Genomic DNA, 23526 nt, shown 5'->3' with positions numbered 1-23526 from the left:
GGCTCTGTCCCATTACCAAGCTATTGTAATAGTGTGAGGTGGCACCTAATTTCTATTATACTGTAATAGAGAAATGGGCTGGGCATTTTTGAATCAACCACACACATACACTGCTTTGGCAAGTACAAAAACACACAAATCCATGAACTATAGTGCTGAAATGAAAAAAAAGCCAAAGTGTTAAAACACGCATAAAAACAAACACAGAATATTGCTTTTATGTGAATGCAGTTCCATTAGACAAAAAGGTTAAAAAGACATTCAGTAGCAGCAGGTGCACCATTTTCAATGTCTAAAATCAAGTATTGTGCTAACAAATGCATTATCCCTTCAGTTGGCATGATCTTATAGCAGCTTTTAGACATTTGCATAAAAATATAATAAGACATATTCTGCAAACTCCCAACATCAAGATCAAGTATAGAAAGTAGATCTCCTTTAGTAGATTAGCTTGAAATAAATGTGTAAACTTTTTACTGTCCATAGTCAGGTTCTCCAGAGAAACTCAACAGCTGTTTGCCCACCAAGAAAGCTGATAATTTATGTTCGAGTGCACATCTAATGTAAAAAAATAGAGCAATATGGAATAAATTTACATCCAAAAATATATGATGATATCTGGTGGTGACAAAACACCTATTCTTAAAAATGTTGATATGCAAGTTCAGTTGTATACTTGAATGGGTACAGTACATCTTCCAAAAATAAAAAGGGTTTAATGTAATATAAAGATGGCTTGCTCAAAACCATTCATTTTGTTAACATTCATCAGTTCACGCAATACTCACAAAAAGTTATACCAACTGCGTCTACTAGGTTGTTCACTTGATGCAAAATATTTTACCAGTGGATGAAATAGGTTCACAAAAATAGGCCCTATGTTTTTCAGCCATATCATTGTGGCCATGGAGTTCAACGACAGTGTTTATGGTCATAAGCAAAGAGAACGATGATCTGAGGATCCTTTGTCCAGTAAATAGCAGATAGGAATGTCCCCATATAAGGTGGGATCCGTCATGGGGTAGAGTAGCAAGAAGAACAAAACAACCCCCAGTCCATAGAAAAGAACAATAGTTGCACGTTGCGGGTGGTCCAGAACTGTAAATATAGCTGGGAATCCAATGTAATTACAGAAGGAATGGCAAAGAACGGGTCCTATTAGGTGTCCTAAAAAAACAAGCCAGATATGCCGGTCATTCCTAGCAATATTTTTTGTAGAACACAGGCGGAAAAAAAACAAAACTAAACTAAATAAAATAGATATAATAGAGTTATATACCTCATGTATCACTCTCACAATAGCTATGGTTGTGCACCAAATGATCATATACATTTTAAAAAAATGGATTAGTGAAAATATTTGATGATTTAAAGGCTACAAGCATAATAGACATCCTTCTGCTTCATGGATTAGGAACAGCTATATTAAATTTAAAAAGTGTTTTCTAGGATATTTTTTTATGATGACCTATTCTTAGGCCAAGTCATCAATATCAGATAGGAAGTGTTCCAACACACGGCACTGCCATAATAAACTGTTTTTCTGAGTCATCATGCACTAGAACAACACAGTACCGTACAATATGCAGTGGCCTGCAATGGCACTGCAAGCACTGATCACATTTCAGCCACTTGCAAACAGACACCTGGGGTATCACCATAGGATTGACCAGGTAAGTAGGTTTTCTGTCAAAATCTGAATTCATTTTTTTATAAACTGGACAACATCTTTATTCCCCTCAGGACCAGAGTTTCATATTTTATCGTCAGTCTTTCAAGAGCCACAACTTTTTAATTTTTCCATTGATATCGTTACATGACGGTTTGTTTTTTTTATACAAGAGCAGCTTTATTTTAAATTGTACATATAATGTATGTAAAATCTTTAATATATATATATATATATATATATATATATATATATATATATATATATATTTATTAATAGGGGTGGGGAGAAGATAATGCAACATTTTTTGGGGGTAGGGTTAGTTTTTACAGCGTTCCCAGTGCAATAAAAATGACATGAACTTTGTTCTATGGGTCAGTACGATTATGGAGATAGCACATTTTTAGGTTTTTTGTTTTTTTTCCCTACTTTTACAAAGTATTTTCCGTCCCGTAACTTTTTCCGCTAATTTGGCTGTATGATTGCTTTTTTTTTTGTGAGCGGTAGTTTTTATTAGTACCATTTTGGAAAACAAAAGTCTTTTTTAAATCCCTTTTTATTCAAATTTTTGGGTTACTGTGAAAAAGAAAAAAATGCAATTCTGGCATTGTTTTTTTAATAAATTTTTCTGCCTTTACCGCGCAAGGTAAATATTGTGATATTTTAATAGTTCGGATGTACACGGCAATACACCCCCGAGGGGACTTGAACTTGCTTGTACTATATACTACAATACTTCAGGGTTTGATAGGAATCTACGCATGGCTGACCTGGAAGCTTTAAGGCGGCTCTGGACTACCATGCTAGCACATCGGCAACCTCCAATTACGCTGTGGGAGGTGCTGATGTGAAATGGGAAGGGTTGTGTCTCCATCCCCAGATATTCCAGGAACAATGTTAAATAGTGTTATCTGCTGTTTTTATTTTGCATCCATCTCAGTTATTGTTCTACCCGCTTGCTGCAGAGAAACAAGTTGTCCCACCATGGAACTTTTACTGAGGTGAACCGGACCAGGTGGCACTGTTCTCACATTAGTCCTGGAATATGTGCAGACTAGAGATGAGCGAACGTACTCGATAAGGGCGATTTCGCAATCGAGCACCGCGATTTTCGAGTACTTCACTACTCGGGTGAAAAGTACTCGGGTGCGCTGTGGGGCGGGGGGTTGCAGAGGGGAGTGGGGGGTAGCAGCGGGGAACAGGGGGGAGCCCTCTCTCTCTCCCTCTCCCCCCCACTCCCCGCTGCAACCCCCCGCTCACCCACAGCGCACCCGAGTACTTTTCACCCGAGTAGTGAAGTACTCGAAAATCGCGGTGCTCGATTTACGAAATCGCCCTTACCGAGTACGTTCGCTCATCTCTAGTGCAGACATTTTTTTTGTTAAATGCGTGTAAATAAGAAAAAAAATTTAGCTATAAACAAGATTTTTCATGGGACAACCCTTTTAAATAGGTCAATTTTACTCGGTCTTCAAAAAAAGCACTTTACATATAAAAAAATTAAAAGGATGTTGCACTTCCTTTAATTCATTTTTGAGAGACTGCTATCTTCAATAGAATATTCATCTGCAATGTGGTGGAAGTTCTGTCCCTGGAGGGCGTTTGTGGTGCATGGATTCTATTCATGGTTTCCTTCTAGTTTCTATAACCTCCTTTATTTGGTTCTGATGATGATGTAACTGATCACATGAGCACCAGGGTTGTAAGCAGCACTAAAAATACCTAAACCCTTAGGGCTCTTTCACAAGAGCGTAGGCATTTTCTCGTACACGCCGTATACTGGCATGAATGGGCATTTCTCCGCAATCACGGCCAGTGTTTTCTCGTCCATTCGCATGAGCGTTTTTAGCTAAAAAATACATTGCATTCGGAAAACAGTCGCTTGGCTAAAATGCTGTAGGGTAAAATATACATCACCACAATATTTCCCTTACATTACGGTCCCCTGAACACAGGCGGAAATTCCGCGGCGGGTTGTCCCGCAGAATTTCTGCCAGTGAAAGCTGCCATAGGATTGCGTTAAAAAACGCAATCCTAGGCAGGCGGCCGCGATTTCACACGGAAAACACTCCCTGGCCGCCGGCTCCGCTCTGCGCAAGCGCCGGCCAGCTGGCATATCATAGAGCAGGAGCTGCGGGAGAGGCGAGTGCCGTGCTTGGTCCCTGCAGGAGATCGGGTCGGGTCCGGTCCCGCTGCGAGAACTCTCGCAGCGGGATTAGACCCGGTCGTCTGCAGGAGGCCCCCTTCTGGCATTTTTAGGATTTCTTTGGGCGATTTAAAAACTAATTAAAAAAATAAAGAAAAACACAGCTTCAGAAGGAAATTAATGAAATCTTTATCATTTTACCTGTCTAGAAGTCTACTAATTAAAAAAAAAAATTCAAAACCGCTCTACGTGTAACAAATGGTGGAATATAAAACATTTTCGGAACGAAGTTCTGTCCTGAGACTTGGTATATTATATATATCCTACAAATCTTCTACGCTAGCCCTCCAATCTGATGATTCCGGGTCCCATTTTTGGACATCTAAAGATGGCCGATAGTCTTCAGACTACCTAATCCCCAAACTGCGGTGGTAGTGTTGGACTGCTAATGCAATAGAGTGCCCTCTGATTGGTCAGCACTAGAGATGAGCGAACGTGTTCGGCTCCGCCCCTTTTCGCCCGGACACCGAACTTCGCGAGGAATTCCGTGTTCGGGCGAAAAAAGTTCGGGGGTCGCCGTGGCAGCGCGGGGGGTTGCGGCGGGGAGTGGGGGGGAGAGGGAGAGAGAGAGGGCTCCCCCCTGTTCCCCGCTGCTGCCGCCCGCGCCGCCGCGCCTCTCCCCGCCCCCCGGCGCCCCCCGAATACTTACGCGCGAACACGGAAGTCCTCGGAAAAGCCGGTGTTCGGGTGCGTAAGTGTTCGTTAAGAACACGTTCGCTCATCTCTAGTCAGCACTGATCATAGGAGAAGCCCTGACCAATCAAAGAGTAGAGCACAGTGCGCATTAGAAAATTGAGGAGGCCATCTTGGACAGCCAAAAACAGGAACTGGGGAATCAGACGGACTATACTGAAGAACTGCAGCTAATCTATCCCTCTGTGGTCTCAAAACATTTTGTCCCATACCAGAGGGTCTCTTTAAAATTACAGAAAAATATTGGCATTCACTAACAGAATTTTTTAAGTTTAAGAAATAACTGGCTGAATTAAACCAAAAATACAAAGATAATTCACAGTGTAGGGAGAAGTGGAAACACCGATATCATACACTACATATACAGCTACAGACATATTTGACAATGTATTGAAGGCTATACCACAGTGTGTCCAAAGGATGAGTTGCGCTGACCTTTCTTTGTTAACCTAGCTAAAATAATTGCATAGGGTTATTTAAAGAGGTTGTTGATGGTTAGAAAAACATTGTTACTCCAGAAAAAGCACAAAAACTGTTATGTGGTATTGCAGCGCAACTCAATTTATGTCAATGAAGTTGATCTGCACTTACATACTGTGGCTAGGTATGGCTTTCTTTCTTGGAAGAAAGCAGACATGTTTCCGCAATCATGTGCAAAACCCTTTAAAGAACTGAGCACTTTTTCTACAAACAGGCCGACTTATGTCCAAATAAGAACAGGTGTTGACACACCCAATTTAAAAGAAAGGTTCAAAGACCTTAGTTGAGTGCTGTGTCCCTTTGGCTCTCCAAGCAGAGCCAATCAGAACCGAAGCAGCGTCGTACAAACTCAGACTTTTTAAGAATTCTCTACACTGTTCACTCTACTCTCTGAGCACAATTCTGTGAGAGATATATTGCCTAGGAGCTCTTGTTGAAAGAAATACGTATTAACCCCTTGAGTGGCACGCCCGGAAATTTTCCGGGACGAGCTCCACTGCTCATAGTGACATAGCCCGGAAGATTTCCGGGCTATGTATCACTATGGGAGCTGCAGAGCACAATGCCACAAGCTGTGACAGTGTGCTCTGCCTGCACAGTCCCACAGAAAACAAAGCAAGGGCTATGACAGAAGCAGAAGATATTGCAGATATGCCGGCAATCTCCGCTTCTAATGTCCTGCTTTGTTTACAGGTTGCCATAGAGACCATCGGCTTGTCAGAAGCAAGCCGATGGTCTCTGTGGCAGGGAGAGCTCGTGCTTGGCTGCCAGAGGACAGCTAGGCACCAGCTCTTACAGCAGAGATCAGAGAAAACCTCTGATCTCTGCTGTGTTAAAGGAGATGTCCCGAGGCAGCAAGTGGGTCTATACACTTCTGTATGGCCATAATAATGCACTTTGTAATGTACATTGTGCATTAATTATGAGCCATACAGAAGTTATAAAAAGTTTTATACTTACCTGCTCCGTTGCTGGCGTCCTCGTCTCCATGGTGCCGACTAATTTTCGCCCTCCGATGGCCAAATTAGCCGCGCTTGCGCAGTCCGGGTCTTCTCCTCTTCTCTATGGGGCTCCGTGTAGCTCCGTGTAGCTCCGCCCCGTCACGTGCCGATTCCAGCCAATCAGGAGGCTGGAATCGGCAATGGACCGCACAGAAGCCCTGCGGTCCATGAAGATAGAGGATCCCGGCGGCCATCTTCAGCAGGTGAGTATGAAGACGCCGGACCGCCGGGATTCAGGTAAGCGCTGTGCGGGTGGTTTTTTTAACCCCTGCATCGGGGTTGTCTCGCTCCGAACGGGGGGGGGGGTTTAAAAAAAAAAAAACCCGTTTCGGCGCGGGACATCTCCTTTAACCCTTTACATGCTGCAGTCTATGTGACTGCAGCATGTAAAGGGCTGTCACTGCAGCATGTAAAGGGCTGTCACCATCGGACCCCCCCTTCCCCCCAGAATGTGATCAGGGAGTCCTAATGGGTCTCTGTGGAAGTCCACTAAAGGGACAAAAATAAAAAATAAAAAAAATAAGTAAAAAAAAAAAAAAAGTTAAAAATTATTTAAAAAATAAAATAAATAAAATTAAAAACACTTGTCTCCCTTTACTTTGTGAAAAATTAAAAATAAAATTACACATGTGGTATCCCTGCGTTGTAATGACCCAGAGAAGGAAGTTAGTACATTATTTAAACCCTTAATGAAACGGTCCCTTTTTTTCTTCTTTCCCCATTTCTTTTTTTCCTCCCCCCGTTTAAAAAATCATAACTCCTTTATTTTTCCATCGATGTACATGAGCAAGGGCTCAATTTTTGCGGGATGTCCTGTAGTTAACGTTAGTACCATTTTGGAATACATACGACTTTATGATCGCTTTTTATTGCATTTTTTCTGGGAGACAGGGTGATTGAAAGTGCATTTCTGGCGTTTTTTTTTTTTGGATTACGTTCAGCGTGGGGATTAAATAATGCACTATTTTGATAGATCAGACATTTACGGACGCGGCGATACCAAATATGTATTTTTCTTTTATGATTTAGATTTTTCTATTATAGATATGGCAAAAGGAGGGTGATTTAACTTGTATTACTTGTTTTCCCTAATCTCCCTACAAATTTTTTCACAAAAGTTATGCAATACATTATATATACCCAAAAATGATGGCAGCAAAAAGTACAACTTGTTCCACAAAAAACAAGCCCTCAAATGGCCGTGTCAATGGAAAAATGAAAAAGTTTTGGCTCTTGGAACGCGACTGCAAAATTAGTTGAAATTAAATGAATAGCCCATTTAAAAAACCTGCCCTGATGGGCACGACAGGGGGGTAGGAAACCCGCCACTCAAGGGGTTAAAGGGCACAAAATCTGAGCTGACCACAGATTTATGATTCAGTTAGGGTCATTAGACCTGCTAAAAAAATGGCCAAAGGCCAAATTCATGTAGTAGTATTAGTGCCAAGTATACACCAACAGTCAAAAGTGAACAATCACATTTCTAATTATAAAAAAAAAAAAAAAATTCCATGACATTTAGGCTGGGTTCATACAGGGCGGATTAGCCCAGCCATGTGGACGAGATTTCTGAGAAATTGGGACGGCCAATCCGCTGTGGTAAGTCAGGCTGAAACCACGGCTGCGGCCGCCACAGCCGCGGTTTCAGAAGATGCAGCATGTGTATTTACTTTTTTTTTTTGTTTATTTTCGTCGCGGCCGCGCTCTCCTCTATGGAGCGCCGGCCGCAACAGAAAAGCGAGCGGCCGGGCCGCTTCAAAGCCGCCGCAGCTTAAACCACGGCGGTTCTCCTGGTGGAAATCTCGCGGTTTTTGCTGCGGCCAAACCGCGAGATTTCCGACCGGAATACGCCCCGTGTGAACCTTGCCTTACACAGTTTAATGTCTCAAACGTACTTTGAAAGGAAAGCATAGAATTAAAAAAAAGTTAAAATGAATAAAAATAATGGATTGTTTGTTTCACCAAATTAAATCTAGATTTTTGGCTCTTCAAAAGTAGCCAACTCTAACTGATATAACAGCTTTACAGAATTTAGGCATCAATTGCATTCAGATATTGTTCAGAAATTTCTTCCCAACATTGTTGCAGAAGTTTCCACAAAATGTGCTGCACCTATAGACTGCTTTACTTTAACTCTTCTGTCAAGTTCATCCTAAACAAGCTAAATAGGGTTTCAGTCTGGAAACTACAGACCATTCCATTCTTTGAAGCCTACCAGCTTCTGCTTGCTTTGTTAAGTGGTTCTGATGTAACCTAGAAGTATGTTTTGGATCTTGCTTTAACCCCTTAAGGACATGGCCTATTTTGGACGCAACGATTATTGCCGGATTTTCTTCTCCATTTATTAAAAGTCATAACTTTTATATTTTTCAGTCGACGCGACCGTATAAGGGCTTGTTTTTTGCGTGAACTGTAGTTTTTAAAATCGGTGCCACTTTTGGGTACATTGACTATATTGTAAAACTTTTTTTCTTTTTATGATAGCAGGGAGAGAAAACGCATCAATTCTGCCATAGATTTTTTTATTTTTATTTTTTTACAGCGTTAATCATGCAGCATAAATGACACGATCCATTTTTTCTGCGCATCGGTACGGTTACAACGATACCAAAATTCTTACATTTTATTCCACTTTTCTGCAATAAAAACCCTTTTTTTGGATTTTTTTTTTCTAAATCACTGTATTCAAAGTCCTGTAACTTTTTAATTTTTTCATGTACAGAGCTCTAGGAGGGCTTATGTTTTGCAAAACGAGCTGTAGTTTTTATTGGTACCATGTTGGGGTACAAACGGCTTTTTTGATCACTTTTATTGCGTTTTGCCTCAGTTTTTTTAGCGTTTTTTAAACGCTTTTTTCCGTGCACAGTCAAAAGCTTGTGCAGCTTATTGTACACGTCATTACGGACGCGAAAATACCAAATATGTGGGTTTTTCATTTTTTTTTAACTCTTTATGCAAATATGAGAAAAAGCATTAAAAAAACGGTTTTTTTTACTTTTTTAAAAAATCTTTTTTAGAACGCAATTTGTGTCCCCCTGGCGGACTTACAACACTGCCCTGATGATCGCTGTGATAAGGCATGGCCCTGCCTTATCGCTTATACAGCGATCTCAGGCACTGGCAACACAAGACGCCAGTGTCTGGCGTCCTGTTGCCATGGCAACAGGCCGGGCTCTCTGCGATTATATCACGAGAGCCTGTCAACTTCACAGAGGGAGCGCGCTCCCTCTGTGAACCCTTCCCATGCCGCGATCTACATAGATCGCGGCAGGGAAGGGGTTAACAGCGAGGGGGCGCATCTCCGATGCACCCCTGCTGTTGCAGCAGGACGCCGGCTGTGACTGGCAGCCGGCTCCCGCTGCGGGATAGCGCGAGATCATATGTGATCTCGCACTATCCCCAGGACGTAAGTTTAGGCCCTGTTGCAGGAAGCACCCCGCTGCCAGGACGTAAACTTACGCCCTGGAGCGGGAAGGGGTTAATATGAACCATGGTGTATCAAAATACTTTATTTTTCCAGTGTGCTATTCAATCCATGCAAGTTGCTAACTCTGGATAGAACAAACGAGCCCCAGACCATCACTCTTCCCCCTCACGTTTGACAGTTGGTGTCACACACTCAGGAACCATCCTTTCATCTTCTCAATGGTGTGAATGTCAAATTTTGATTCGTTAGTACATAAGAACTTCCTCCATTCTACAGTAGTCCACTGGAGATACTACTTAGCACAGGCAAGTCTTTTTTTATTTTGCAATCTTAGTAGTGGCTTTCTTCACAGTTGAAATGGAAAATCATTTTTTGCTGCTTTAGGCCGCCTGCAGACGGCCGGGTCAAATCGAATTTTTGCAGCGGGATGCGGTCCCGTGCCCCTGCAGAGGCCTTCGGCTCACCGGCGTCTTCATTCTCTGCTATGCGCCGTCTGCCGGAGCATGCGCAGAGTGAAGCCAGCCCGTCACAGCTGACATTTCTTTGCGAGCCTCTGCAAGACCCGCACAGAAATAGAGCATGCCGCGATTTGTTTTCCGCATGAGTTTTCACGTGGACAAATCAAGGACGTCTGCCTAGGATTGCGTTATCTAACACAATCCTATGCAGGCAGGCACGGGCAGAAATTCTGCGGGAAATCCTGACGCGGAATTTGCGCCCGTGTGCAGGGAGCCTTACACTGTGCTTGAAGATTTTGTGCTGTGAGGTGCTGATATGCAAACTGCTGACTCTCAAACACGTGTCATCTGATTTTGTAGTGGCCCTTTATGTGCTAGATCTCTTCCTGTCAAGAGTTTCCTCCAGTTTCCAAGGGCATTTTGATAGTATAGGAACCTACTGACTGCCAACCTTGGCTTTCTTGCCAATTTCTCTATAGGCCTATGGTACTGGTGTATCTAGTCTCCACCCAAAGAATGGGTGGAGACAAGCTGCATGGCTACAACTAACGCCCACAACTTGATTGGCTGGGCCGGAGAATGCCTCTGCTCTCCTGTGTCTTGTCACACCAGGGTCCCATCTGTGCTCCTAGCTCCGCTGTGATACTTTCCACGGCGACCTTCTTTCCTACTAGCTTTGGCAGTGTCCCCCCTTCCTGCCCCCTCCACTGCATTTGCCCGCTGTCCATGTTCCTGGGCGGCAACCCCTCAAGCCGGCACCGCTGTGGGCTTCTACTCCACTGTGATACTCTCCCCGGCGACCATCTGCTCTGCCGGCGCTGTAATTCCCTCAAGCCCCTCTGCTGCAAATCCCCGCTATCAGTGGCCCCCGATGCTCTGCCTTCTCCCATCCCTGCTCCGTAGTCGGTCAGCAGCTGTCAGTCTCCTCGCTAGCCTTGCATAATGGTTGCAATATGTGACGCAGCGAGGCGACTAACAGCGTAGGAGCTGGGAAGGGGACAAGGGGGAGTGGCGGACGGGGCCAGTGACACAGGGAGGGGGAGGAGAGATAATGATCACCCATTCCCAGGCCCAGCCAATCAAGTTGTTGGCATGCAGCTGGTCTCCACTCATTCTACTAGTGGAGACAAGATACACCAGTACCCAGACCTACACATCTAGGGTATAATTGTCTACTTTTACTATTACCCAAAAAAAGACAATCTACAAAAGTTGAGACATCTCTAGGTGTATCCAATTTCAAACCATAATTTGTTTTGTGCCGCAAAGCAGGTGTCCTTAATATGTTCCCTGAATTTCGTATTTTAAACAAAAGGCTTTTTTTAGACTATTGTTGCATTTCACATTATAATTTCATAACTTTTTAAAGTCTTTAACTCGCTTTTAAATCAGTTCATGTTATTTGCTGCACTTGAACTGTGTTAATGTCAAAAATAACTGAAAAGAAAATTGATATTCTAAAACTTTTGTTTTAAAGGGGTTCTGACACTAAAAAAAAAAAAAATTTTACTCACCTTGCCTGGCCAGACATGTCCCCTCCGTCTGGCATCTTCTTCTGTGGCTTGTAGAAGCAGAGCAGGAGCGGTCAAAATGACCGCTTCCTGCTCTGCTCCGTCCGTCAGCCACTTCCAAGGTAAACGGACGGGCCGCCCACAGCAAGCACGTCACAAGCAGTGCTTGCTGTGGGCGGCCCGTCCATCCTGGCTGAACACAGAGATTCTGCGCGTGTGCAGTGGAGACGCGGCCCGTCCTGACTCCTGTCAGAGGGCACCTATCCACTGCGCATGCGGGTGATCCCGGAGCGGCGCGGCTCGTGGAGGAAGAAGCAGAAGAACAGCACCTGCCGGGAGATGAAAACCCCCCCCCCCCAATGTCAACAACAACAGGAGACAAGGTAAGTATCATGTCTTTATGCTTTAACAGCCATTAAATCGTGGGTTCCCTGTGTCCATCAGGAAGACCAGGGAACAATGGCTGGTAAAGCATAAAAAAATTATTCATGTCAGAACCCCTTTAATAAAAACAAAAAAAATTATGGCACTCTGGTGGCTATAGTTTGAAAGTGTTGAAAATTTGATAGGATGAATTCCTACCCACGGTAGTATTACCCAGGGTTAAAAGGGTTGTGTCAAGTTTTACAATCCATCTGAGAAAGGCAGGTTAAGGGCTTATTCACATGAACGCATTTGTGAAATATTTGTGCAAATAATATGCCATAAATAGAACATGGATTTCAATGGGTTCATTCAAATGAGCGTATTTTGCGAGCGCATTTCATTTATGCAAATCACAAAGCATTTTGTATTTGCGTGCGTTATGTGCACACACAAAAAATGCACATATTAAACTAAATTGCCCATTGAAATCAATGGGAACATGCTTGCGTATTTTTTCCACACGTGTTAATACGCATGCCATGAGCACGCAAAAAAAATGCACTAAAAAAAAAAAAAACCACACGTGCGCAAAGACGCAATGTCCATCACATAAATGCGCACGTAAAGACACTTACACCCGTGTGAAGCCAACCTTAGGGCTCGTTGAAATGGCCTATGCATAAAATGCTGTATCAGAGCGCAGTCAGATTAGCGTGTTTTTTTGCGCATTTATGTGTGCTAAAAAAAAAAAGCACCCATCACATATGCTGAAAACGCGTGACTGGACAAAGTTTCATAAGCGCAGCGCATGAAACTTTGCCCATTCACTGGAGCAGCTACGCTTGGAGAAGCACAGCTGCTACACGAAGAAAGAGAAGAAGAACCACCGCAGGGCTTCGGGATTTTCGCAGAGCAGGGACAGTGAGCGGAGCTATGGGGGGAGGTGGAGATTTCACCCTGCAGGGAGAGACAAGCGAGGCTATGGGGAAACCCCGATAGCTTCGCTTACTGTCCCTGCTCAGGGGAAATCTCCCATAGCAGCGCTGTCTCTCTCTGCTATGGAGAAATCCCAAGGGCTTCCCCTCTGAGTGTGTGGGGAGGGGGTGGGGCTAAAGGGACTTGCCCCCTTAGTCCCACCCCCTCCTCCCACAATCTCGGGGGAAGCCCTGAAACCCCCCCCCCCCTTCCCAGCTATAGGGAATTCCCTTGGGGAGCGAGTTGGGGTGAGTTCCCTACTACCCAGCAGGGGGGGCAGTGGAAATACCCCATTGCTTACAGCAGGACATTTAAGAGGTGCTGCCCAGAAGCACCTTTTAAATGTCCCGCTTTAAAATCCTGTCAGTTCCCGTGGGCATTAACGAAATCCATGGGGAGTCCCCTCATTGCCGCCGGGACTAACAGCAGTTAACAGCGGGACATTTAAAAAGGTGCTGTTGGCAGCACAGGGGTTTCCATTAATGCCTGCTCCCATAGGAGTCAATGGAAACTCCTGCCCTCCGCGCACCAAACATAGCGCATGTTCTTTTTTAGGTGCGCGCCATTTTGCGCTAATTCCTCACATATGAACGCTTCTAAAAGAATCAATGGGTTCTTATAGAAGTGTTCATTTGCAACGCACATAAACACACTTGTCTGACTGCTCCCCTAGGCAGCATTTTACCATTGTGCGAGACTGATATCACTGTCTAGGGTAGGGAATGTGCGCTGCGCATGATAGCATATTTTACACACACTGTCCTGCGCACTATTTGAGCTGTGACTGTTTAACTTTTTTTCATTAAATTCTCCACTCCGTCTCTTAGCAGTGTTGCATATTATACGCCACAGATACACAACGTAATTGTGTATGTGCAGCGTTTGTTATGTGCCCATAGAAAACCATGGGTTCTATCACGCACAATACACCATAAAATAGAACATACTGCATTCTTTTTTTACGCGCGTATTATACACAAAAAACCCACTAGCGTGAGTGGATCAATAAGACCAACCTATTTGATTAACTCCATTCACCGCGTATTATACGCGCATACCTTGCACTTGTAATACATGGTGTAATTATGTTTGCGTGAATGAGCCCTTAGAGACTCACTCTCAGCACTCTAGCAAACAGCTAATTTTGCTGGAGGAAGTCAGAGCCAGCCTGTCACTACTGTGACCGCAGCAGGAAAAATGTAGTGTTGAATGGACTGCCATTCACATAAATGACCATCCTATAATTCCAAGATGGCACATGTTCTTACTGAGCAGCTCTGCATTATGGAATATAGAAAGGGTGTCCCAAATAGGGGACCATGCTCTAGGATATTCATATGTCTTAAATGAGCACATGAACAAGGTTCATCATCTTGGCACAACACCTTTAACACAAATCTGACCCGTGTGAACATAGCCTAAGGCCGCCTGCAGACGAGCGGGTCGGATCCGGCAGCGAGAATTCTCGCCGCGCGATCCGACCCGAGTGCCTGCAGGGACGAGCGCGTACTCACCCGCGCCTGGCGGCCCCGGCTCTTTCATGTGCCGGCTGCCGCGCAGCCGGCGCATGCGCAGACCGGAGCCGGCGGCCGGGTGAGTGCGTGCCCCGCAGAAAATTAGGACATGCCGCGGTTTGTTTGCCGCGCGAAATTTAGCGCGGCCAAACCGCGGCCGTCTGCATAGGAGTGTGTATTTTAATGCACTCCTATGCAAACTTTCACCGGCGGAAATCCCGCGGGAAATCCCGCGGCGGGATTTCCGCTCGTGTGCAGGCAGCCTAAAAGGGAGGATAAATATATCTGAAATTCTTACATTTCTACTATTTCCTTAACATGGATCGCTAGATCTGACTTACAATAAGAAAAACCTGAAAACTATGAACCAGGTCTAAGTCTCTAAACAACTAATGTATCAATCCAAATTTTTCTCACCTGTTCTTAAGAAGATAAATGCTGTGTATGCTCCAAACACTGCAGTGTATGAAAACTGAAAAGCTACAAGAAAACAAATAAAATTGCCTCAATTGTGCAAATGAAGCAATTAAGAAGATAAAAACAAAAATGCAAAACAAGCAAAAAGGTAAAGAGAAAAAAAAATGGATCAAGACTTCTATTCTTAGTATAAGAATGCAAATTACATACCAGCAGACAGAAAGATGCTCAGAACCGTTCCCTGCCGAAACCTCAGCTGTTCAATGACATGATGAAAATGAGCTGGGAAAAGAAAAAAAAAAAACACACAAAAGTGAAGCTGACAAATTGCCCTGTCCTGAACTAACCCAAGAACGGTAACAGAAGGTTTGTACAGACATCTATATAAGATACTAGCTAATATACCCGGCTTTGCCCGAGTTAATTTTGTACTGGTGTTTATCTGGTTTTCACACGGAAATCTTATGAAGTCATGGTTACTTTAGAGATACCGGAAAAACATATGTTCACCATTTTGCATAGTTCTCTGCGTTACCCAGGAAACACCATGGGAGGTAACCATGCGATGTTTCCTTTATATAAAATGACATCAGGAAGTGAATTAGATTCCATACGTAAAATTTGGACGCTAATTCTTTTGCGCTTAGAATTGACTAATCGGGTTGGGACCCATTAGCTTTTCCTATTTATGACATAATCAATGCTCATGCCAAATTTCACGTTTCTATGACACTGGAAAGTGAGAAAAATACATTCCGTACGTAAAATTTGGACGCTAATTCTTTTGCGCATAGAATTGAATAATCGAGTTGGGACCCATTAGCTTTTCCTATTTATGACATATTCAATGCCCGTGCCAAATTTTAAGTTTCTATGTGAGAAACGAATATTTTTGGTATAAACTTACCGTAAAATCTCTTTCTCGTCGCGTTCATTGGGGGACAAAGCCAGACCATGGGATATAGCCACTGCCACTAGGAGGCGACACTAAGCAAAAGTGTTAGCTCCTCCCACCAGGCTATATCACCCCTGCAGGCACTCAGCTAATTAGTTTGTATGCAAGCAGTAGGAACAGCCAGTGGGAGTACACAAAAAAATTATTTACACTTTAACGTAAAACCAAGTAAAGACATACCAGTCTTCTGGATATATATCTCGTCATCTGTGACCCAAGACCAAAGGGCTCTGCCCTGCTATAAAGAAATTAATCCTTGGGAGGGTGCTGTGTCCCCCAATGAACGCGACGAGAAAGAGATTTTACGGTAAGTTATACCAAAAATATTCGTTTCTCGTCCGTATCATTGGGGGACCCAGCCAGACCATGGGACGTACAAAAGCAGTCCTGGAAATAAAAGGGTGGGAATTCCCAGAAAAAAAAGGGTCCCCAGCAGTCAGGGGACTGCCGCCTGTAGAACCTTTCTACCCAGTGCAGCGTCCGCTGACGCATATGTATGGACCCTATAGAATTTCGCAAATGTATGCAGGGACATCCAAGTGGCTGCCTTACATACCTGTAATGCTGAGGCTCCATGCTGAACCGCCCAGGAAGCCCCCACTGCCCTTGTAGAGTGGGCCGTTATCCGGAATGGTGGTGACCTCCCCTTGGCTCGATAAGCCTCTGTCACTAGCGACCGAATCCACCTCGAGATGGTCACCTTCGAGGCCGCAGAACCCTTACGCGGCCCTTCCGGGATTATGAACAGAGTCTCTGTCTTCCGAAAGTCTTTGGTCCTTGCCACATAAATTTGTAGGGCCCTTACCAAATCCAACCGGTGCGGCGCTCTCTCTCGCATGTCCCGGTACCGGGCAAAAAGATGGAAGTACAATATCTTCATTAAGGTGAAATGCTGATACTACCTTTGGTAGGAAACCCGGAACCGGTCTCAGCACCACCTTATCTTGGTGGAAAGTCAGGAAGGGCGGTTCAACCGATAGTGCAGCTAATTCGGATACTCTCCGTATTGACGTGATCGCCACCAAAAAGACCACCTTTCCAGCATAGCAGTCTCAGGGGTACGTCCCTGAGTGGTTCAAAAGGGTGTGATAGCAAAGCATCCAGCACCAAATTCAGGTCCCATGCCGGAGTAGGTGGCCTGAACGGGGGTGACGTATGTGCGACCCCTTGAAGAAAAGTCCACACCGCCAACCTACTAGCGATTGGTCTCTGGAACAGCACTGAAAGGGAAGATACTTGCCCTCTTAGTGAACCTAACTTCAGCCCTAATTCTAGTCCAGCCTGTAGAAACGCTAGAATGTTTGCTAGTGAGAATTGCATGGGATGTATCTGGCGGTCTTCACGTCAGCTGAAGAAGCATCTCCATACGCAGTAATAAATTCTCGATGATGTCGGCTTCCTGGCTTGGACCATAGTTCGGATAACTGCTTCCGAGAATCCCCGTTTCTTTAATATCACGGTCTCAACGGCCAGGCCGTCGAACGAAGTGACCTTAAATTCGGGTGGAAGATTGGTCCTTGTGATCGTAGGTCCTCCTGTTCTGGGAGTGGCCATGGAGCGTCGGCCAACATCTCGATCAGGTCTGGATACCCTACTAGCCTCGGCCAATCCGGAGCAACCAGGATTGCTGGACCTCCTTACCTCTTGAGAAACAGTGACCGACCCCCCTGGATTCTCCAGAGACTTGTCCACCATCTCAGGGCAAGGCGAACCCCTGGTGTTATGGGGATTCCCTGGTCCAACGTCCACTGCGACCTGTTCCAGTGTGCCAGTACATCCTGGAACCGGAAAAGCCAGCCCCCCACCCTGTGAATAGCAGGTGGGGGAAGACCCTCATGCTGATACTCCTGTCCTCGCGTCCCTAGGTGTCTTGGAGCGAGCTCGTCAGGCTGGCCTGGTCTTAAAGGAAGGATTCTTCCTCTGCTCTGCTGGGGCACTTTCTGGCTGCGTCCACTGTCCTGTTGTGGGCCGGGATGTAACCTGCCGAAAGGAATGAAAAAAGGATTTCTTCCTAGATGGCGCCTTTCTTGATTTTCCAGCCCCCTGCGGGAGTGACGTACTCTTCCCTCCCGTAGCGTCCTTAATTAGATCGTCGAGCTTTGGGCCAAACAGTCTCTTGCCCTCAAATGGCAGTTTCATCAGAACCGCTTTAGATGATGCATCCGCTGACCAGTTTTTCAGCCATAGCGTCCTTCGTGTAGCCACGGACGCTGCTGATGCGTGTGCAACAAATTTGGCTGTATCCAAACTCGCCGCGCAGACGAATCTTCCTGCCTGTATGATCTTTTCAGTAACGTCTAACAGCTCACTGGGTGGGGCGCCTGCCAAAATATCCTAGCGCAGTTGTTTTGCCCATACCACTGACGCCTTGCTCATCCAGGCTGAAGCGAAGGTGGGTCGCAAGGCGGTGCCTGCCGCCTGAAAAGTTGTCTTCACCAATGCATCAAGTTTTCTATCCTGTATGTTGGTTAGAATCGCAACCTCGGCTGAAGGCAACGCCATGCTCCTTGATAAGCGCGATACTGGTGGGTCTACCACCAGAGGCACCGACCAGTTTTTGACTAGATCCTCTGAAAAAGGATAGGCGGCGTCCCAGGATTTACCTGGCTGCCTGAAACGTTTGTCCGGACTCTCCCATTCTTTCCCCAGGACTTCTTCAAAATCCTGATGGAAAGGAAATGTTTGGCGAATGCGTTTCTGCCGTTTAAATGATACGGTAGCTTGTGGTACCTCGATTGGAGTCTCGGCTACCTGCAGCGTGTCTTTCACTGCTAACACCAAGCTGTCCATTAAAGTGGACAGCCTGGACACCTGTTCGTCATCTAGGTCTTACAAAGATGACACAGCGGATCCTTCTTCCTCCTCCAGATTGCTACTACCCCCCGAAAAACCGTGCGGAGGCCGATCTTGATCTACTGCTTGAGAGGCTGAAGAGCATGGGGCCCGTGAGAGGTCCGGATGGGACCTAACTGACCTCCCTGTATGCCGAGACCGCTTAGAATCTTCCCTGGACCTAGGATACGTCCGGGATGTTCCCCTGGAACCATGAGGAGCGTGAAAAGACTCTCTAGAGTGGCGTGACCTAGAGGATCTGGACGACCTTCTGGACCGACGAGACCTGTGGGAAACCCTTTCAGAGCTGCGGGATCTCCGCCTCTTGTGCGACCTTCCCCGCGAATGCTCCGGGGAGGACATACCGCCGCCGCCCTCAGCAAGACTCCAATGGCTAGCAGCAGCATCCTCCCCCTCCCAGCCTTGCCGGTAAGAACCCAGCCCCCAATCCCTTAATGTACAGAAGGGAAAAAAAGGGGGGGGAGGAAACAGGAGGGAGGGGGGCATAAACACATGCCTGGGTGAGATAAAGGGGGGAGAGAAGGAGAGAGGAGGGTGGGGGACCAACGACACCTGAAGCCTTGCAATCTGGTGGGGGTCCTCTGAAGGGGGTCCTAGCAGCCAACCGCAGACTTGAAGGGGGTTTGAGGTGCCGGGTACGCTCCTACTCCCCTTTCTGCGCTCCAGCAGTGTTCCCCCCTGCGCTCGCTGTCCGAGAGGGGCGCTGCTCCAGAGGGGGGAACCCTATTGCTGGCGGGCCAACGACGCCAATGCACATAGGCAGGGTCGTGCCACGTTTTCTTCGGTGGGTAGGGCGCCACATAGTGGTGGAGACACCATCTGCCTGAGCCCTCCCTGGGAGTACAGGAAAGCCAGGGAAAAGCCCCGACTCCCTGTATGCCCGCCATAACGTCCTCCTGGACCTGACATGTCTGCCTCCTTGCAGACACTAAGCTAAAAACTAATTAGCTGAGTGCCTGCAGGGGTGATATAGCCTGGTGGGAGGAGCTAACACTTTTGCTTATTGTCGCCTCCTAGCGGCAGTTGCTATATCCCATGGTCTGGCTGGGTCCCCCAATGATACGCACGAGAAAATTACATTCCGTACGTAAAATTTGGACGCTAATTCTTTTGCGCATAGAATTGAATAATCGAGTTGGGACCCGTTAGTTTTTCCTATTTATGACATATTCAATGCTTGTGCCAAATTTTAAGTTTCTATGTGAGAAAATTACATTCCGTACGTAAAATTTGGACGCTAATTCTTTTGTGCATAGAATTGAATAATGAAGTTGGGACTTTTCCTATTTATGACATATTCAATGCCCGTGCCAAATTTTAAGTTTCTATGACATTGGGAAGTGAGAGATTTAGATTATGTACGTTAAATTTTGACGCCAATTCTTTTGCGCTAGAATTGAATAATCGAGTTGGGACCCAATTACTTTTCCTATTTTGAAGATAATCTATGCTCGTGCCAAAATTCATGTTTCTACGACATCGGGAAGTTGGAGGACTTTTGGCGAGTGAGTGAGTGAGTGAGTGAGTGCTTTCGTCTTTATATATATAGATTCTTTACAGTACAACAGGATTCGGAGCTCCTGTATTTTTTCATTGGTTGGCTCTGTCCTCCCAAACAAGCAATGAAAATGCTGGAACATGTCGGAGCCAAACAGAGTCCACTGACTGGGGTCTCAGCTGGCTTCATTTAATCGGGCAAAACAGTGCTGCATGCCATGTTATTCCTTCCAGGGTTTTTTCTGCTGAATTTGCTCCAGAGCCTTCAAACGGAATCTCCGACACAGATGTGCGTGGGGCCCAACTTCCTTATCAGATGAGTGAACCCCATCCAAAGCTTTACCAAAGCCCATCACATATTCTAGTACTTATGCAAGTCTAAAAAAAAAAATTTGCAATGCATTTTTACATTTGGTGCTGCTCGACGAGGAGATATTTGGGAGAATACCTAATGTTAAAGGGTTATCCAAGCAAAAACAAACATAAAAGAAGTTATACTCACCTTACCCGATCACCTGACAGTACCCAGTTCGCTGCTTCAGCAGTGATGACATACCAACAGAGGATTGGTGTTTAACTAATCTGACCACTTCAGACAATCAGCGGCTAATGTAGGTGGATAACTGCAGCAGGCAGTGGGGTACCCGCGAAACTGGAAAAGTGAAGTAAATTTGGGTGCTGCGAGCATGACTTGTTTTAGGTTTGTTTACTAGACGGAGCAAATTTCCAAATATGGTTAATACCTGGATGATTCCTTTAACTTAGTTGTGACTGCTAAATACACCTTTTTTACGAAGGCCACTAATGGGCTTTGGATCTGTGCATACATCTTTTTACGGGATTACAGGTTTAACTCGGCACCGGTGTCCTGTGATAGGAAGAACCAGGGCTCAGCTGGGTGCCAACAACTGGGCACAGAGAAACTGGTCAAACCTCGACCGTTTAACCCGTCACATGTCACGATCAATAGTGATTGCGGCATGCAAGCAGAAGAGCGAGGGTCTCCCCCTGTCACCAATAGGCCTCCATGTTTTTCATAATTCATCCTATCAGACCTTGCCTCCAGTAGTGTCTAACAGGCTGCAGTCATTCCAAATCGTGCAGTGTACTATGGTAGCGATCGAGTGATTGCATCTTCAAGTTCCTTTGAGGAACTACAAAGTGGTGTAGAAAACAGTTCACTCAAGTTTAATAATAAAAAAATAAAAAAACATCACACACACACACACACACACTTCATAACAACTCAAACATAGGCCAAACATTGAAGGTAGTATCTAGAGAATTTCCAAGGCAAATCTCTGACAACTGAAAAATAGCCCATTTTAGTCTTGGATTTTAGACAATACGTTTAGAGCACTGAATTTTATTTAAAATGAGGTGGGTATAGGAATTAAATCTGTCATATATATATTTCTGAACCATGTGCCCTGTCACAACTTGGCAATTTATCCAAGTTCGCTAAAACTTTTCAGCCAGCGTTAATGAAAGTTAAAAAAAAAAAAATTACGACAGACTCAATTTGAAAATATGTGCTCGACATCAGGTATTATGCGACATGTGTCTCTGAAATATACGAGTTTTATTAATTTTTTTTTTGTAGTCTCATCAACAAATGTGGCAGATCCAGCTTTTCTTTAACCCATTAAGGGCCAGGCGCGGTAAATATACAGCGCCTGGTCCTGGGCTTAAAATCCCACCGATAGTAAAATTACGGCGGGGCTTTAAGCCTCCTGCTCTGCAATCAGTAAGATACAGGACGGGTTATCAGCTGTTAGCAACAGCTGAAAACCCGGAGGAGAAGGCAGGTGGGTTTTTTCTTTATACAAACGCCCTGCAACCATGGGTTGTATACTGGCCCTATGGAAGCCAACTAAGCCACCTACAGTAGACAATTGGATTAAAAAAGTAAATAAATAAATTCAGGACATGATGGAAGATCTCACTTCATCTATTAACCCCGTAAGGACATTTTGCCCAGATGACACAATGATTTTGGGGGGGGGGGGAATTTTCATCTCCACTTTTGAAAATCATAGTAACATAGTGTGTTCAGCCGAAAAAAAGACCCATATATGTCCATCCAATTCAGCCCATTTTCCCCTCAATGTTGATCCAGAGGAAGGTAAAAAAATAAGAAAATTAAGACTGGGTTCACACGGGGCGGATTTGCCGCAGAAATTCCGTGCGGAATTTCGCCGCAGCAAATCTGCATGCGGCTGCTAATCCCGGGATTAGCCCAGCCATGTGGACGAGATTTCTCAGAAATCTCGTCCACATGGGACGGCAAATCTGCTGTGGCTAAGCCGGCAGAAGCCGCCGCTGCGGGGGGGGGGGGGGGGGGGGGATTTGCCGACTGCAGCATGTCCTTTTTTTCTTTACGCTGCAGCCGCACTCTCCTCTAAGGGAGCGCTGGCCACAGCGGAAGAGCGAGCGGCCGGGCCGCTTCAAAGCCACCGAGGGTTTTGCAGCAGTGGTTCTCCCGGCGGAAGTCTCGCAGTTTTTCACTGCGGCCAAACCGCAAGATTTCCGCCAAGAATCCGCCCTGTGAGAACCCAGCCTAAATCAGGTAGAAGACAAAATTTTTCCATTTAAGGAAAAAAAAAAAAATCCATAACAACGCCAATCTGGCAATAAGAATAGTCCCTGGATTAACAACTCTTGCAAAGTAATTAGTGATTATAATGCATAATATTGTAACACTCATAGGCTGACATACTGTGTTACTATGACAGAGAAACAATTTTTTCAGTTTTTTTTGTGCTTTAAGTGTACGAGGAGAATGGGCGGTGACGCTGCAGACTCCGATTGGCTGTAGCAGTCACCTGACTTCTATCAGATATTCAGACTAAGAATGCCAGCGGAGCCACACAGACGTTTCCTGGGGAAAGAAGATAGGTGAGTATTGCTTCTTGTCATTTTACGCTACACCCATCTCTTAAATTTTAAAAAGTGGAAAAACCCCTTTAAGGTGCAAAAAGACCCGATCACCATGAGGATAAATGGGTTTCCAACACTACTGATGACTTTTCAGGATAACAGCAAAATAATTGTAAGACCGCCTCACACAAGGAGTCCTGCATGATAGTCCTTTATACATCCATATTAAGTGCAATTCCAAAGAAAGTAAAGTAGGACGTCATCATACCAACAACTGCACATTTATCCTTAGCCAGACATACAGAAAAGCAGCAATGTTTCAGCCCTGTAAACAGGGTCTTTTTCAAGCATCATTTCACTGCCATTTGGTGTTCACTTGCAGAGAGATATTCTAAAACAGTTTTATCTGTAACGAATGCTAGAGAAAACTTTAAAAAAATAAATAAAATACAAAATTAAAGCATTTCACCTTTTTCTTCATTTGCGCATGTACTGTGCTATGGGCTATAAATATGGGTGTTTTGAAGGTCTACCCTTTGCTCAGCTCTGAAAGATTGTTAAATGTTCACTTTTTTCCTTCTTCCGCTGCGGCCGCGCTCTCCTCTATGGGAGCGGCCAAGCTGC

The 23526-nt window shown here is 45.1% G+C and overlaps 1 protein-coding gene and 1 long non-coding RNA gene across 4 annotated transcripts in view; one reads left to right on the top strand and one right to left on the bottom strand.

The window, feature by feature from the left end:
- LOC136581881 (uncharacterized) overlaps window positions 1-23526 on the top strand; it is a 41711-nt gene that overhangs the window by 13447 nt on the left and 4738 nt on the right. The window lies entirely within an intron of this gene.
- Window positions 193-23526, bottom strand: part of RCE1 (Ras converting CAAX endopeptidase 1) — a 46569-nt gene continuing 23235 nt past the window's right edge. The window contains exons 6-8 of one of the 2 annotated variants that reach the window (XM_066582524.1): window positions 14928-14999; window positions 14718-14780; window positions 193-1167 (exon numbers count right to left, since the gene is read on the bottom strand). In XM_066582524.1, coding sequence (XP_066438621.1) covers window positions 932-1167; window positions 14718-14780; window positions 14928-14999 — 371 coding nt within the window. In that variant the 3' untranslated portion in view covers window positions 193-931. The remainder of the gene's footprint in view (window positions 1168-14717; window positions 14781-14927; window positions 15000-23526) is intronic. The other variant, XM_066582525.1, reaches the window with a different exon arrangement.

Source organism: Eleutherodactylus coqui, chromosome 11, assembly GCF_035609145.1.
Source record: "Eleutherodactylus coqui strain aEleCoq1 chromosome 11, aEleCoq1.hap1, whole genome shotgun sequence".
Classification (NCBI taxonomy): Eukaryota; Metazoa; Chordata; class Amphibia; order Anura; family Eleutherodactylidae; genus Eleutherodactylus; species Eleutherodactylus coqui.
This window is presented reverse-complemented; position numbering and strand designations above follow the sequence as displayed.